This window comes from Neodiprion lecontei, chromosome 1 (assembly GCF_021901455.1).
Source record: "Neodiprion lecontei isolate iyNeoLeco1 chromosome 1, iyNeoLeco1.1, whole genome shotgun sequence".
In the NCBI taxonomy this organism is placed as follows: domain Eukaryota; kingdom Metazoa; phylum Arthropoda; class Insecta; order Hymenoptera; family Diprionidae; genus Neodiprion; species Neodiprion lecontei.
In genome coordinates this window covers 10,994,773-11,013,711 of record NC_060260.1, presented here as the reverse complement: position 1 = coordinate 11,013,711, position 18,939 = coordinate 10,994,773, and the positions used below count along the sequence as shown (strand labels likewise).

Here is an 18,939-nt window from a genome sequence, read left to right as displayed (position 1 = left end):
TTCACAGTCACTATGTCATTGTGTTAAAAGGTTATTGAAGAAGATCGTTTTAGCAATGAAATTAATTCACAGGTGTCAATGAAGTGGAGGTAGGCTCTTTATAATTAAGTTCTACATGTCTAACGAAATATTGTTGGTTGAACCAATTGTGTCAACAGGTGAATAACGACTGATGGGAGAAAACAATGTAATCCAGAGTGAAGGTGAACCTATTATAAACAATTATGCAGAAAAACAATAAATATTTTGTAAGAAAAGTTATGTAGAAAGGACTGTAAATGGGGAAGTAAATAAAATGAAAATAAATTAAAATAATTTTTTGTATGTAGTTAAGGTTAAACAATATTTGTTGTGTGGGCGGAGATTAGAGGTTTGTAAATATTGCTTAAATGTTCAACATCTTGTCTAAGATTAACAGAATTGGTATGACCTACAATGTTGCACATTTCTAATAACAGTCTTCTATAATAATTGTGTTCTTCGCAAAGGATGTTTGTGTTGTCGTAATTAAAAGTGTGTTGTTTATCGATACTATGTTTCGTTAGAGCTGTGTGCCGTTCTTCAATCTCATGTATGTTGCGTTGGTGTTCCCTAATTCTAGTATTGAGATGTCGACCCGTTTGACCTATGTAGACTACATACTACTTAACTACATACAAAAAATTATTTTGTCCCCATTTACAGTCCTTTCTACATAACTTTTCTTACAAAATATTTATTGTTTTTCTGCATAATTGTTTATAATAGGTTCACCTTCACTCTGGATTACATTGTTTTCTCCCATCAGTCGTTATTCACCTGTTGACTCAATTGGTTCAACCAACAATATTTCGTTAGACATGTAGAACTTAATTATAAAGAGACTACCTCCACTTCATTGACACCTGTGAATTAATTTCATTGCTAAAACGATCTTCTTCAATAACCTTTTAACACAATGACATAGTGACTGTGAAGAAACATAGTTCTTTAATCTTTTTAATTAATGACTACCAACTTTTAACTCCAACATATAAAATAACTTGAAGATTGACATAGTCTACCGTCACTCAAAAGAACGCTGTTTCCACCAATTGTAATTGTGAATTCGACTACATCTTAGTCCACTTACTTAATTCAAAAGGTAAATAACACTAAAAAACATCCTTTTCTCAATTAATCATAAGGTTCTCACTATCAACAATATTTAATAGCTCTAAGAGTATTACATCTACAATATTATGTCTGATTACTTCTAGTACCATTATTTATATTATAAAATTCTTTTTGTTATTTTTGACAGTTTTTAAATAAATCGTTCTGAGGAGGGCCCATATCCGAGTCGAAACGTTAACTGAAAATACGTTTTCTTAATTGACCGATCACCAAGACTCTATAATAGCTTATTTGACTATCAATTTCAAGTTATACATGCTTCTCATCGAGAACATTTATCCATTTAATTTGAATGGAATTCTGATAAATTCTATCACTTTCATCTCCAGCCCTACGAGTGGCGAAAAAAATACCTCTTTTTACGCGATTATGGCATTTTTCTTACTCCCGCGGTCTATTATACCTATCCGTATGGACACTACTTCAGTCAACGAACGACGAATGCGAATGCCTCGAATAATCCCGTAGTCGATGGTTCGCTTTGAATTTACCGCCATTCGCTCACTCACTCCTCACCACCTGTGAATAGTGCGAGGGCGTAACAATAGGTGGCGAAATTTCGATATTCGATGAATCGACGCGCGGCGACGGCGAGTTCGAGAACTAACCGGCTGACGAGTGGGAGGCCAGAGCAGAGAAGCCACTAATGGCGGCGTTTAACTCTTCGCATTTGAAATTAGCGTTTTAGTTATGTGTACCGAGGGACTCGAACAGCATCGAGTTTCAAACAAAACGGGAAACAACGGCCCGTCGTATTAGCGTGGTGAGCTGAGCTTGGCCCCGGGGCTGAGCACGTAGTTCTTCGCGCCTTGAACCTCTCGACGATAGTCGGTGTCGGTGTTGATGCGTGCGGGGTTAACCTATTCAGGCTAGTCCCTTCGCTCTCGAACAATGACAATGAATGAGGATTTCAACTTCGCCGAACTTTGTCGGCTCTGCTCGTTGAAAAGCAACAATCATCTTCAGATATTCGACAAGGAGGGCGAGCAGCGGCAGCTCCTCTTCAAAATTCGTTCCTGCATACCAGCTGTGGTAAGTACACAACTATACGTCCACCTACATACGGTCTTCCTGCGAGTCGAGGGATAATTACTCTCAGAATTTCGCAGCCCGTCTCACCGTCACGAGCGTGATCCGTCAATTATCGCGATGAAATTTTTTCGTTCATCCTATTGATACAAGAATCGTCAGTTTGTCGCAGCAGTTTCCGACGTGCTTACATCGGTCCGTGGCGTTGCCGGGCCGACCTTACGTTCACATAAAACAATCTCTAAGGGTTTCTACCTGCAAACTTTACAGTTACAATTTTCGCCCGTCCAAGGCATACCGCAATACACTATTTAGCAATGCGTACGAAGCACTGCAACGTAAAAGCTACATTACAACGACGGACTTCGCATTAGGCTTGAAATATTCTTGCTTTGTTTAGTTTCGTTTTTTATTTTTATTTTTATTTTTATCGTGACTAGATCTCGAAATAAATTTTTCATTTTGTCTGGTTAAGTGGGCTGAAAGTTTTTGTCTGTAAATTTTTTTCTGCCCTAATTAATCTCCGAACTAAGCATCTGCAGACAAATTCACTAAGGATATGGATAATTGTTGAGAAAAAAAAAAAACGATCCCAAAATTTATTGTACATCCATCAATTGTACAGAAGGATAGAAAAATTTGGACAAATTTTGATTCTGCAGGAAAAAATCGTGGCATAATGCTGTGCAGATGTGCAAAATTTATTGCAAAAAAAAAAAACCTGGCGGTCAAAACAGAAAACGTAGATTGGAACGACTATTGTTTACATGAAATTCCAGAAGAATTTACAGAGGTTTCAGGGAAAATTTGCACTGAGAACTCAGGTCCTTACTTCATGTGTTCAGTCAATATTTTCTTGTATTTCACATTTACAGCTGATGACCTAGTTGAGAATAAAAAAAGGTAATTTCTATTGGGTATACACAAACGTAATTCAATTCGTATCCTTGTATTTGTTTCTTGTAATACACGTGCTTTAATAATTAAAAAAAACAAGGAACAGAAAAATGTAGTTGGAAATATGCATACACACATCTTGAGAATCCCAATTGTAGTAATCTTGGAATAAAACAACTTCGTTTCTAACTTCAAATAAATTACGCTTAGGGTCAAGTACTCAACAGATGCATTTCGCACTAATGCATGTGTGCAACTTTCAGTGATGTGGGAAATTTTCTGGTCGTAGAGCGTCTAGAAATGTTTCAACTTATTGCGTGTGTTAAATACGATGGTGGAAAATGATTTCCACACCTCACAGTCGTACCATTTACATCCGTAACTGATTGCTAATATTTTTCACAGATTACCAAAGAAGATGCTCTCCCAAAAAATATCTGCCAGCGGTGCCTCTACAAATTGGACATGTTCTACGAGTTCAGAGCAAGCTGCATGACGACTGACACTGTGCTAAAGAATTACGCAGATAGTTTAAAACAGCTAGCCGCTTCAGTCAACAGCCAGGTACACGCATGAAACTTTACATGATTCACGTAATTTTGAATATACGCACGCAAGCTGCACACGAATTTAATTTTAGATGTCGATATAACGCGGCATCGAAAAGCCCGCGCCATTTGAATTCACGGGCTTCTGAATAATCGATTTACGACAATGACCACGTATTACATTTTCATTCGAATTTAATCTTTCTCCCTTTAAATTTTCCATGCCGAATTGTAATCTTTTGCATGAAAGTTTTTACACGCTGCTAAAGCGTCATTATTATTTTTTGTTGTAATAAAACTGCGGCGATGAAAATACGTGATATGACTAACCAACTCGATAACACGAAATTATCAATCGCGTATTACAATCGAAAGTAAATTATGTGTAGTCCGAGCTGTCCGGATGCGTGTAATCGCACCGATAGTTGTCCCGCTTCAAAATACATTGAGAGCCCATCAGGTACACAAATATTGTTATTCTTTCAACAAATCCCGGAATATATTCTTCTCACTCGGAATTCGGACTCTATATATATATACATAGTCCCCATACTACGTCCTTATATATTATGTGCTTCTCCGCCGAAAACGATACCTGACACGTTTTACACATACACCTGTTCGTATCAGACGATAATATACGGAGCACGTGAACAGCGACTGCAGGTCGGAGGGATGTATTGTGTAGAAGTTTTTTTAAAGAGTCGCACCGTTTGAACGAGAAAAACATTAAATTCTCACATTTCAGCGTAGCGGGTAGAGTCAGAAAAGTTTTTTAAGAAAAATATAACCAAATTCGATTTTCGTAAAAAATGATAGCTACCTTGCGGGTTTCATACGGGTCATTGCGCCGAAAAGTATGATTGTAATTGAATAATTTGATCGTATGCGACGTCACAAACGTAAATCAATAATTGTGTGGGTAGGTGGCATTTTTTCGTTTCACAACTGCATTAGGACTAATTGTAAGTAGAAAAGTTTATTTTTAACACATTATCGGAAAACATTATTGCGCCGAACTTCCCGAAAAAATTTTGGCATGATGTTTCTTTTTCAGCAGTCAATGTGTACCTTGTTATAAAGACAACACGCAAAGTTTGTATTGATGGAACAATTTTTATATTATTTTCTCGCGCAGTCAAATAATAATTGTTGGTTTTATTTTTTCGACGCGTACATTTCGAGTTGCGGGATAGCTACAAAAAAAAAAAGGAATTTTCGTTTTAAATATCTACGGCCACCGTGTGAAATTCGATCCTGTTTTCGGATTTCAAATAAATTTCACGTGGTTTTTGCGTTTCGTTGTCATTGGTAATTCTGAACTAGGATGGTCCATGATTAGCGAACGATTCCTCGTATATTTGCATTGCATGTTAATCGTATCGACCTATGCATAACGAAACTAACGAGGTGCAAGAGCAGTATTTGCTATTTTTCTCGAGTGAGAAAAGTCATATGAAATGGTGAAAAATTAATTTCGGTTAGAAAGTGCAATATAACGCATCGCTAAGAGGGAAATCCGACGAACGGAGACACGTGCGTAGTAAGCCGGTACTGCGAAAGATGAGTCCTCGTTATTACGCCAAGTGTAGATGTAGCATATGACGCATTCCATAACGATTTGACCTGGGTCCGACCCTCGACCTCTTCGATTGAATACACGATTTTTTATCTCGTTCTTTCAACTCTGAAAGGTACTCGTATTTTCTTAAAGATTTTTTGAATCAATTTTGACACGCTTGTAATTTTTAAATAAAAAACATCGCTATCCCAGTTTCTAAAATCTAAAAAAATTATCGAGAATCCGGGGCAGGATTGAAGTTCCGAATTTGGAAAGTTCCGAAAGCGTCTAATTCCGAACTATTTTCTGGCGAAACTTGAAGTAAGGACATCAAAATCTTACGAAACAATAAAGTTTCGAATGGTCAGAAATCCGACGGTCCAAAGTTCTAAAATTTGAGATTTTGAAAATTCAACTTCCGAAAAGTAAAGTTCCGATAGAGCGAAATATTGAAAAATAAATTTTCGATAGAGTAAAATTCCGAAAGTTGAAATACGTTCACACAGCGTAATTTACGCAGCGAGTGGGTGTGAAAAATCAGAAAAATCGCAAATCAGAATGACCAGGATTCCGAACATAAAAATATCGAAAATCGAAAACAAAGATCAAACTGATGAAATTTTACTTAGGCAGAAATTCACAGATCTGAACGTCTTCGACGACTCCAAATTTCGATGTTTCAGATGTTATATTTTCTCATTTCCGCACTTTCGGAACTTTGACTTGTCGGAGTTGTTTGCCATTTGGAATTTTGCACTTTCGCAACTTTGAGCTTCGGATTTCCGACCATTTGAAACTTTGATGTTTCATCAAACTTTGATTTCTTTACTACAAGTGTCGGTACCAAAAAATTCAAAATTTAGCACATTCGAAACTTTTCAAATTCGAAATTTCAACCCCGCCCCGAAAATCCTGATATCCGACAAATGATTTTCCAGAATTATGTCCGATCTTTAAATCTGAAATACGTTGGTTATTAAAAATTATAGATAAGTCAAATCAATTGTAAAAATCCGATAAAAAAAAACATATTTTTAGTGTCTTTGATAGTTGAAACACCCGGATCAAATATCGCGAGCAAAATCGAAGAGGTCAAGGATCAGAGACGCAAGTCTAGTTGGCATGGAATGCCCCATATGTACACAGCTGCACAAAGGGTACACATGCGGCACCGACGAGACTATTTCGTGCGTGTGGTAGGCACGGGGCCGTAGCCGAATAAAGGAACAAGAAGATCCCCGTTGCAGTCGGGCTGCAGGTTCGGTTCACCGTCGGTTGTTGGTTCTTCGTCGGGCCGCGTTATTTCCCCCACCCGAACGACGGCGCGGGCGCGACGAAGGATCTCGACTCGAGGATGGATCCCCCCCCCCTTTCGATTCCTCAATCCTTCTCCCTCCTCGGCACCGCCATAACCTCGAGTGTTCCTGCGAGAGCGAGAGCGTTTCTTCGTCGTCGTCGTCGTTTCCTTCCATCGTCCGTCCGTCGTTCGTGTTGTTTGGTATTGATCGACGCGCCGCGGCGCCCTGCGTCGTGAATAGAGAGCGAAAGTGACTAGCGTTCTACTGCTGCTGCTGTTGCTGCTGCTGCTGCTGCTGCTCATCGCGACGAGAGGAAGGACCAACAATGCCGCAGTGTGTGTCGGAGTGCAGTGCCGACGGTTCTCGGCTGGTGCAGTGACGACTCTGAAGTGCGCCGGAGACGAGAGTCAAACCCTCGTGCGTTGTACGCGCGACTCGCGTGTCGTCGGCACGCCTGCAGGTGCATCCTGTCTCAGTCCGCAGAAAACCAGTTATTCTTCCTCTTTTTGGCCCGCCTTTGTCGCCTCGCTACTCTCCGGCGTTCCTCGCGCACTCCGGGTGCTCCAGAAAATCGAGCGTCCGCGTAGAGACGTCCCGAAACGAGGGAAAGGAGAGAGACCGTCCGATATCTCGCCCTCCCTCTCGACGTTCCGCGCTCAATGTCAGTGTCAAGGTCGGCGGGCCGACGCACCATCGAGGCGAACCTCGGCTGCCTCACGCTTTCGAGTTCACGAACATCACCGAGCTGCTAGCTGCTGCTTCATCTTCGCCGTCCCCTCGTTTTTCGTACGTTATTACCACCTTACGCATTGCCGTCGTGGTGCTGTTGCGAAGAGGGGATAAAGAGATAAAGAGAAAAAGAAGCTACTTGTCATTCCTGCTGCAATTAGGGCTGCTAGATCTCCGGACCGACGGAGAAAACTATCGGAGCAACCCGAACTGTATCTCGTCTGAGTGATTTTCGGTAAGCCATTGCCAGCGGGGATTCGGGGGATTCGGGGGATTATCCTACCGGCGATTGCTGGGGAGGAAAGGAAAGGAAAGGAATGGAACGGGAAGGGACGGGAAGAGAAGGAAGGGAGAAGTGAGGAAAGTGTGAGGGTGGGAGGGAGAACGAGAGTGTGCAAGACCGGCTGAGGAGATACGGAGACCAAGTACGGTTGTATAGGATACTCTGGTTTACTTCGACACTTCGATGTGTTGGTAGTTTCGACACTTTGGTCTCTTTGTTCGGCGAGAATTCGTGATCTTTACTAACAGTATACACACCTATAATCGCTCTTGGTGTCCGGTTAAAAAGGGAATATTCATGAATCGTGAGACAGACCAAGTTTCGACAAATCTTAAAGTAAGTTTACCGGTTAGTGACACGCTTATTGTTAGACCCAATTACCGATCCTTTCATTTTCCATAATTATAAATTGACGGTGCAAATTGTGAATTTCTCGATGACTAAAACCAATTGCTTGAGGGAAAGATATTACAAATTTAGTTTTTCGTAATTTCAGAACTAAGGATCGAGTAGATACAACCAAAAAGGTCAGTCATTGGGACAGGGTCGGTAACTGGTACACCAACCGTATAAAAAAAAATTTATAGTAGATCCAAAGTCCGGCGAAATCGATTTTCTTTTTTTTTTCTGCAACGGGTCAGATATTTTAAGATAAAACGGTTTTCCAAGCTTATCTGCATCTCTTTGGTCGAAAACTTTGCGTAACTGCAAGTTTCAACGTTTGTGATCTTTTTCCGTACAACTCTACGAGAATTTGAATACAAATGAGCGATGTATTGTTTCGTGATATTCGACATTTTTTCTACGCTTTCCACATTTTATTTTCCAATATCCACGAACACAGAGGCTCTGGCATATATCTATAATATTAAAAGTATAGATGAAAGCCCAGTAGACAATATTTGTTTTCTGTTGCAACAAAACTGCACCGCCGATAGAAGCATTAAGGTCGAAACAACTTGGAACAACCTAAAGAGCCCAAAATCTTGACTTTCATTCTACCCTGTCTGTAGTTCTATGCTAAAAGGAAATAATTGGTACTGAAAATTATATAAATACATTTCACATTTAAAACTTTCGGAGCTTAGAGGCACGTGTTTCATTTAAAGCAGAGGCTTGAAACTTCGCACAGATTTTTTTTTAATGATTTGGATCAGATTTGGGGGGCATAACAATGAAAATTTTTCCCACCCCCGAACAAGGTTCACCCTAATAGGCATACAACAAAAGTTACATAGAGAGGAAAATGATCTTTTTCGATTTTGAACCGATATTTCCCGCCTGCTTGTTCATTTCCGTAGTTTGTTTGTTCATTTTTCATACGAGTTTTAAAGTATGCATGCCACATAAAAATACCTACATAATAAGAACTTGCTGGTCAGGTTTATCCTTGTGTTGCTTTGGTTTAGGATGTCACGTGAACTCCTTGTAATATTATTTGAAAGATTACAGGTGTTCAGGTTCGAATGAAATCTGATATACTGACGAAATTAACAAGAATATATATAATATATTTGATAAATTGATGTTATCCTAGATCGATGTGATTGCTCGATGACGTGAAGTTTGCATTGGTAGATTGTTACACGAGTTTGAATCAGTATTTTTTGAGAGCGACTCGCAGACGGAAAATACGTTCACTGCAATTGAGGGATGTATGGACAGCTAAAAAATAGCTGAAATTTTAAGAAAAACCGAAAATATGGGAGAGTGTAAAAAGAAGACTGAACAAGGGTTGTAAATTGGAAAGGACGCGGACATGGTGGAAAAATTCAGCTAGGTACTTGAAAGGTTCAACAGAAAATATACGGATACAAACCTGCAGACGGACCCAGTACAAGTTAGCGGAAAACATTCGGGGACCAGATGTGTGGTTGTAAATTAACCTCTTAAGGTCTAGCGAAGGTTTTGCGACGCTGCACTTGCATATATATATATATATATATATATTTATGTATATATAAACTTTACCCCCGAGTTTATGAACGACCTTTTATAATCTTGTGTTTTCATTGTTGTTATCTTATGAAACGTATAACCAGCGTACGTTTGACAGTCAACAACAACAAAAACAGAAGATTATTCTCGACAAACGTTTGGACTCGTGTATTTTCAATGATACAGTAAGTTTGGACAAACATCGCATAAGCAACCCATATGTCTCGTATGGTGCAGATATTTTCGAATCCTCATTATTTCCGTTTCACAAATTGCCAAGGCCGTCTCATCTTGTCGAGAAACTTTAAGATTTGAGAACCTTTAAACTTTGAGAAATAATAAAATATTCGTTGAATGCGTCGTTGTATAAGATGTGAAAAAAAAACGAAAAAACATTATCGAACGACCTAGACGTAAAAAAACATTGTTAAATACGGAATAAAACCCGGCGCGGTTAGGAGTTTGAAAAATTAACCGTTTTCTCCAATACGGATAGTTCGAAAATGTAACGAAGAAATAACAAAAAATTACGTTGAAAATCTCAAAAACGGAGAGCATTCGTGCCAAAATACTGAAGTCATAAATTTGTGACTGCATATTCGCGTATACGAAGTCACAAAATGTGTGGGTGCAGGCTTGAGAGTGAGAATTTGTCACGTTCGTTGCATCACACAACGCATTTTTATGTCTGTGTGCTGCTGATCGAACAAACGGCGGACCACCCGCGATGCCTTGTGTCTTTTATTCTTTCTTCGATTTTTTTTATCATACTGGAAAATTTTTCTCGCTCGTGAGGTTCAATTCGACTTTAACAATTAGATATTTATCCCACAGGTTGATTTATTAACTTAATTGTAAGACTGAAAATAATTTCTGTATCTGGTAACTTATATAATTGATATTTATTTATCGAAACAGCTAAGATACAGAGTCGATATTTGAAAATTGAACTTCGTTATTTGCAAAAAGAAAATGAATTGGATGCCTGAATTTTAATTGTTTAATTGTTGGTGGTGGGGTTACTGCAACGATCAGACCTAATTTGACATTGTTTCAAAGTACGGACAATCCTAACGTTGCAAAATGAAAGTTTTGCCTAAAGATGCATCCGTTACTATAATAATTTCAATTTCAACCTCATCCGAATTGTGCTAAAATTTATGTAAAATCAAAATCGACTTATGATTTATGTGCATTATTACTGGTTTCTATCGGTGTGATTATAATTTTGTACGATGCATAGTGCATATTAGCTCTCAAGTTTTGAAGAAACCACATTATTAATACATTTATCAGTAAATATAATATAATATGGTACAAAAGCAAATTTAAATAGTTCAATTGTATTAGTCAAACAACATCGAAACCTCAGTTTATCTACAACACTCAACAAGAGATTTTCCATTATAGCATTTGCAAAGTTTTATCAATTTATTATCTCGATGTTCGACATTTTCAAATATTTATTTTCTTTGTGTTTATTATATATTTTGTGTTTTTCAATCTAATGTCTTTAATTTATTTTTTATTTAAGAAATTCGAAAATATACAACCAATATCCAGCTAAGAAAGCAGAAACACAAAATAATTCAAATGACACAAAATTAAAATTCCTCTTTTGCAATTATTTCCTTTTAATTTTTCAACTTATTTTACGCGACGATCACAAATTTAAAGTGAAGAATATTCTTCTCTGAATTTGGTCGTCATGTTAAGAATGTTAAAAAAGCGATAATTCATGAGATTGGGAATCCCGTCATTCTCTGTCATGTGTACCTAGTATGCATCACAGAATTCAATATCGTAACTTATCCTAGAACCATTTTCAACTAAAACTCCTAACGTCTCAATTAATAATCCGGATTGTTTTCATTTTCTCATTTTACTAGGTATCAGAAAAAGATAAAATGTCCGGTGGTAGTCAGCAGCAACAGCAACGTACGGCGTATGTTGAAGCCCATGCGGTTGCTCATGCTGCAGTTCAACAGCACATGGCGCAGCAGGCAGCCCAAGCAAGACTCGCCGGTCCAGGTCCTCCTGCTGCTCCTCAGCCACCAAATCCTACGTTTACCATCCCAGATGATGGACTTGGATACGACGATGGTGTCCGAGTTCTCCGCTCCATTGGGACCTGGTATGTCAATCGACTTCTGCAACTCATAACTGAGAGTGTAGAATTTTAAGAACGTAAAGCATAACGTGAATGCAGTCTAAATTTTGTATCCAAACTTAACTACTCAGTGTTTCTCATCAAACGATTAAATCTAAAACTAATCGAGCATCATCGTGAAATAATGTTAATTAATTTCTTTATTTTATATACATCCTTATGGCCTATTTGACGATTGAATCGAATTGCACGCTCATGCCCTTCAAACAGGATACCTAATAAATTCTGCCGTGAAAAAGTCATTAATTTTTGGATCGTGGAAACAGGTCACCAGATTATTCTTCAGCAATGCGACCCGGAGGCGTAATGCCAGCATTTCCTACAGCCAATGAGCAACAGTTCTCTAGAGGACCAACGGTCAATCAGGCCCCACGTCCGAGACCAGGCTATGCATCTAAAGCTACAAATACAGGAGAGCCTACAGTCAAAGCGTTTGCTTGCACGGTTTGCGGCAAGGGTCTTGCTCGTAAAGATAAGCTGGTTATACATATGCGCATACATACTGGTGAGAAACCATATTCATGCGAAGTTTGCGGTAAGTTTGCTGACTTTTTCCAGTTTTATCGGATAGTAATTAATTGCTGTTATGCAATCGTCTTCGAGTGTGAGTGAGGAATGTTCTGCTGACAAATGTGAAGTCGATCCTCAATGTAAAGAACATACCTCAGATTCTCTCTAAATTTACAACTTTTGAGTTGAAAATATCCTGCAATGACAAATTCTGTCCTTCGAAATATCTAACTCTTTGTGAGTCATCAAAGTTCATGTCTTATACGAAATTACTGAATGTTACTTTCAACAAAACATGTCCATATCAATATTATGCTTATGATCATTCTATTACCATCTGCTTTCACCTTACGAAACTATGAAACTCATTGTTGAACTAGAAGATTTGAAATTGCACTTGAGACATGACAATACGTGAAAAGATTTGTGTCTAAAATTTGTATTTCCCTTGGCATTTTGTATGTTTCATACTCCATAACATTACAATTTTGAAAAGTGCTTATCTGCCTCGTATTAATTAGCAACCTTTAAGTGAATAAATATTTGAATTTCAAACTAATCATATGCAATTGATATTTTAATTTTGAATCTCTACATCTACATTGTCTTAGGCAAAGCATTCGCGAGACGCGACAAGTTAGTTATACACATGAATAAACTGAGACATAGACCGGGTGTGACTCCACTCTCAACTCCAACTGCGCCAAACTCGGATCAGCAGCAACAGCAGCAGCAACAACAACAGCAGCAGCAGCAACAACAGCAACAGCAACAACAGCAACAGCATCAAAATCGTCAAGATGCTCTTCAGAAACCAAAAATTGAACCTGTTAGCTGGGCTTGCGAACTTTGCGGAAGAGCTCATGCAACCAGAGAGGAATGGATGCAGCATGCAAGGTAATGTGATTAGAGTTTAAAAGTTGATGTTGCGTCTAAGTAATAGATACTAGCAAACAAAAAATCGTTGAAAGTCAGATTCAAGTTTTATGCTTAACGATTGTTATTTGTGGACAGCAAAGTAAAAATTCGTATATTGTATAAAAATAATCTTCATATATGTGAAGTTTGTAACAATAAAAATGTGGATAGTTTTTGTGATATCATATATCGAATAGATACTTGTATAGGGTTCCCACTGTTTACCGCACAAATTTTAGGTCTCATCTTGAGGCTTCAGCACCACCGCAGCACGCCGCGCCATATTTTCCTGCAAGTGCTGCTCCACCACAACCCTATACATCAGAACGAAATTTCTGTCTGATGTGCCGCACAGATTTTACGGACAAAGCTGAATTCATGTTTCATGTTCGCTCGCATTTTGAGCCTCATTCACAACCGACTCCATCCCAGCATTCGAGTGGTAAGCAGGGTGCAGACTCTGCTACTGCCGAACTCATCGCCCGTGGCTTAGTTGACCCCTCGGGCCTCTGTAGCTAGAACCACACCACCTACCATTGCCTGTCGTCGATTCGTGTCTTACCGTAGTGCAAACTTTCGACTCTACCGTTGGCGATGTGACATATAGATTGATATAACATCACGCGGTAATCGGTGATCGAAACGTTAGTGCCTATGTGTCATGGATTTATTATTAATCGAAGATATGTAACAGTGAATAATAATTTTAATCATGTTAATTTGGATCGTACAGTCGGTCTTACTCAGTTTAAGTGGCCGATGAAATCATGATTGTTTAAAAATCGCGTATGAGTAATTTAGCCGCTAACTAGATTTATACACACATATACATCTATATATATATAAATATGATATACATATACATATTATACATATACGTACATATACATTGCTCGGAGATATCTGGTTAGAAGGAGTCGCATGTCTATTTTGTATAACTTGCATCATTATTAAGAGCAATTTATATATTTACAGTATATTTGATGTGTAAAAGAACTCTCTTCCCGCGTTATGATTGATTTACTTGTAAATATATTATATTTAGATCAGCGTATTTTATAATTGTAGTTATTAGTTTAGGCATTATACCCCGTAGTATTTCAGTTCATCGATTTATAAGTATATCTAATACAATATCCAATTGTATAATATTGTCGCAACATAATTATAAATAAACATACACGCACACATACACAAACGTGGACGAACAAACTTATGTTAGGGTGTTGAATATCCATTTGTTTCCTTACTTCGGCCCTCAATTGTGCAGACGTTGAATCTTCGAAAATTTGTTATCTTTGGTAGAAATTTCGTAGAGATCAATAAATTACTCAAATATAATCATAAACCCAAAGATTCAAGATATGAGGTTTTCTATTCTTTATTGTGAGCTTACTGGTAATTGCAAAAATAATATTTTAAAAACAAAAATAACAAGATGGAACTTTGAAATTTAAAAATTGACTGGAGGATTTCGTGTCTCAGGTTTGAACAAGTTCAATTTTTAATCTGAAGTAGCGGATTTGAGGGATGGAGTTGCAAAAATTGCGATGGAGAATTGTTTGGATCTTCTCATACCCTAACATAACTCATCTCACGTGTCACAAGTTACGTATACTTTTTACCTTGCACGGTGGAATGAATGAGCGATTAGCATATCAAAGTATTGTAATAAGATAACTTTACGTATAAAATAGTCGAGATACTGTCCGATGCAAACTTTAGCGTCAAATCTACGGTGTAAGAATTGTTTTGACTTAATCTTCGAACAACTTAGTTTTCGATTGATTTCCGGATTTCTCAAAGATGGCACTGCCTACTAATTATAATATTCCTTGATTCCCACCGATAAAAAGTACTTGCTCTCCTTCTGCTGTTTTATTTCTCTAACAGCAGGAATTTTAAAATTTTCAATACGCTAGTAAAAAGCGCAATTGCAAATTATTTACAGTCTTAGCATTGAAACTCGTAATTGTTCTATCGCCGTTACATAAAATACAAGTTATTCATAATGCTTTCAGAATTGCTGTCATTTTATACTAGAAATTATACTTCAGTGGTTACGTCACGAGATTAACGCTATATCACGTCATTTTTTTTCCTATTAGAGAAACTTTTACGCCCTCTGCTCGACCATGTTAGTATCTTGTTGAGTTATTATCGTAGAATGATTGAACGTTATGAAAATTGTTGTTTAAGTTTGTGTCCATGTCGCAATTTATTTTTAGAGCCACAGGACTAATTAACTTACTTGATATTATTTGGGAGTTGGGGAGGTGGCGATCACCAGATCAGCAAAGTACCGACATCTGCTCCCATCTTCAGCATGCAGCGATCACGAAATCATCTGATTAATTGCTGAAGACGGAAACAGATTCCACTGCCTGAAAGTCAAGATAAAGGTATGATAAAACGATGGAGCTAGTCCCACCAACCCCAAGATAGCTCGGGAAAAGCAGAGTGGATAGGGAGGAAGTCAGGTGGACTCTCCTTTCACCACCACTCCTAAACTCCCAAATAATACCATGCATGATATGCCATTACTACTAAATTTCAGACAACAACTAATCAATTTTGGATGAAAAAGTAACTACATATTGAAAATTTGTCTAAACTGTGAGGTATTTTTGGAGTCTTATCAGAATGATGGGTGAGCTTGCTACACATGCAGAACATAGTTTTTGAAGTGCTTTGACCATTAAAACTTTTTATAAAAATGTTTGCTGCAACTACTAAACTTCAAAAATTGTACTCCAACTAACGAGGAACGCAGGCACAGAAACGAATCCATTAATGCTAATGAACTTTTTCTAATTTCACATGAGACTTTCTATTTCAATCTTCAGAATAGTATTTGATTTGAAAATTTATTGAAAAAGAATTATATGCATTAACGGTGAGAAACTAATAATAACAGATAGGCAAGAGTGTTTCAAAATCTTTTCACATTTTGGCGAAATCCGAAATTTTGTGCTTGTTTTTCGGATTAGATTCGTTTTATTATGGTGGAATTTGGTGATTTGTACGTTTTCCTTTTGACTATCTGTTCTGACAGTTTCTTGTGGCCTGATGTTGTTCCGTTCTAAGTTACTTTAACGTTGGTTTCATCCGATTTGATTAAAACTTCATTTTTCATAGTATCGCCGCGTTGCCACACCATGCCGTATCTTGTACGTTTCGGGAAAAATAATTAACCCTAGGAGTACACACTCTGACTTCACAGACCCGATTGAAGTTTCAAAGGACTGGTACTGTGAGACCTTTGACCTAACAAAAACGACTCTGCCGCGTAAAAAATCTTTGGTCTTACTTTGCACATTGAAAGAGTGCACAAGAAAGCCTGGTGTTTCTCAGACCGTCGAGGTTTTTTTTAGTAATGATCGAAAATTAGGACAACGTATTTTCTTCCCCAAGTAAGAAATCCACATTACCTCATCTTTAATCTGTGAGGAAATGAAAATCATCTCAGTTACTTCCAAAGCCATGAATTTTTTTATTCATCAGTGCAAAACTCGCTTTTCTCCTTCGGCGAAACATTCCATTTACTTAGACGCTTTTCTTGGGCACATTACGAATTGAAATCATATCTAGTTTTCACAAATGCCTTCTTAACTGCATTCACTTAGAAAACTAAACATTCAAATAGACCTAATTTTGCTGATGTTGTCTGCATCTGACAGACCGAGTGTATGAAAGTAGACAGAGAGAGATATGTGTTTACTCCTAGGGTTAATACACTTGCACATTTTCGAACCCGCACTTGATACAGCTTCAATGGCACTTAGTCTTGTCTAGATACATACATACATATACAATATACATAGGTACATAAGATTTATTCTAGTTGAGGAAGCAGCGAGCGCGCTGAGTTTTACTGTGCCTCCTTTGTAGACGTGTTATTTTATTAGCGTTTTACACTTTTATCTTGTTTTTAAACTTGTTGACTTAGCCAAAAATTTGACTGACTATTGATTGTAACTATCTGTAATTATTATTATTGTTATTATTATTATTATCTTCATTATAGATAGACTAATTAGACCGAAAATATAGATTTGTAAGAAAAACCTCCCTCGAGAGAGATAACTATGTTTAAAAAAAAAAAAGTTTTTCATCGATTTTGGGGAAATATCCACTTTTCTGTTGCGTAGACTGTGAATGTCATTATAATCCCTGTTCAGATTATATGTTAAACCTATCGCAACCTTTTAAATATTTTTGTTTTCCTTGGCGATGTCGCTATATCGATATGTATATTACGTTGTCAAATCTCTGACAATACACAACAATCGATGAAAAAGTTTTGAAATTTATTATCGTGTACAAAATTTTTGGTTCAACTATGAGGCCCGAAACTTAAGAAAGTGCGTATTATTGCAAACATGCAATTAACATTCTGTACGCGTGTATAACTGATAGTATTCAAAATTATCGAAATTTTACTATCGTTTGTAACCGACTGTTGTTACGATTTGTACAGATATGGATAATTGATCGATCTCTTTGTTTTCTATTATATTATATTCGGTAATAAGTAACATATATAATTATATACGTATGCATTCGATTTTTACCCACAATGTACTGTAAATTTAATGAAATTTATTCTAACCGCTTCAAGACTACAGTGGCGTTTCAAATTTGCACATTAGGTCGCCTTGAACTGGTCAGAGGTCGACCATATTCGAGGTACAGTACGGTGATTATTGGTTAGGGCGGTGATGTTTTTAAATTTGGACCGGGTCATGCAGAAAAAATGAATTAAAAATATAAAGCAAAACGATCAGGCCCACAAAATGAAAAGAAAAGAGAAAGCAATTGGAAATATTGATGAACGAGTAATGTTTCGCATTGTTTCCTTCTTTATTGCGCATAGTGCCTTCTCTCTGGGACATGATAATTACGTATTGTATATGTATATTAATTATGTGTTTATATATAATTTTGACTTGCACGGTAGGAGGCACAATGGCGTAAACGTTATTACTATTACTACTGCTGCTACTATTAAACAGATAAATATATAAATAAATAAATAAATAAATAAGTTAGGATAGATTATTTGATGCTGTTTGGTGTCGTCAGGAATGAACATTTGACGACACTGCCTCTAGCATGTGTTTTAGACTACTTTTATACCGTTAATGTCACACGCAGCTAATCAGAGTTGGTACATTACTGCCATAACCATAACATACAATGTATACTCATATACCTATACCTTTATAAATAAAATATATAAAATAACATGGCATTTGTAATCAGACATTGGCATGAATTCTATGAATTTACTGTTGCGATTTCGTAGAATCCGTGCCATTTCTTTATTTCTGCATCAATTGAAAATGTATTAGAGAATTTTTATTCAGAATTGTGTATAGAATCTGGCTGTTGAGCCCAGTTTCGCGTTCGAGGTACGTGGACTTCGATATTTAAAAATACATACGACGACGTCCAAATCCACTAGGACACCCCCTTTTAAAGGGGGACTCTGGTGAAATTTCGATGATGTCGAGTTTTTTGTTTTTGATATGACTGAAAAAGAAGTGATCAAAAATTCCTTCCAACAAAATTTATATCATGGTGTTATGTGTCCTGAACAAAAATTTCAATCTTCTGTGATGAAAGTAATACGCTGGAAATTTTCTTAACATTATACCAAAAAATTTGCTTGTTTACCTCTTCACTCTTATCAAAGTTTTTTTCATTGGTACTTAACGACCGTTGAGTATTAGAATCTATTATAGAGTCTTGGTGATCGGTCAATTAAGAAAACGTATTTTTAGTTAACGTTTCGACCCGGATATGGGCCCTCCTCAGAACGATTTATTTTTTTAAACTGTCAAAAATAACAAAAAGATTTTTGTAAAATAAATAATAGTACTAGAAGTAATCAGACTTAA

The 18,939-nt window shown here is 37.3% G+C and overlaps 1 protein-coding gene across 2 annotated transcripts; it reads left to right on the top strand.

Moving 5' to 3' along the window:
* The first annotated feature begins 1,390 nt into the window (after positions 1-1,390).
* Positions 1,391-18,283, top strand: LOC107217037 (zinc finger protein 768). Of its 2 annotated transcripts, XM_015654394.2 has the most exons (6): positions 1,391-2,187; positions 3,487-3,645; positions 11,328-11,572; positions 11,875-12,143; positions 12,730-13,015; positions 13,276-18,283. In XM_015654394.2, exons 1-6 carry the CDS (start codon positions 2,047-2,049, stop codon positions 13,553-13,555), a joined length of 1,380 nt encoding a protein of 459 aa, XP_015509880.1. In that variant the 5' UTR covers positions 1,391-2,046; the 3' UTR covers positions 13,556-18,283. The 2 variants fall into 2 exon arrangements, with proteins under 2 accessions (XP_015509880.1, XP_046597699.1); XM_046741743.1 differs by lacking the exons at positions 1,391-2,187; positions 3,487-3,645 and adding an exon at positions 7,479-7,836.
* Positions 18,284-18,939: the final 656 nt, after the last annotated feature.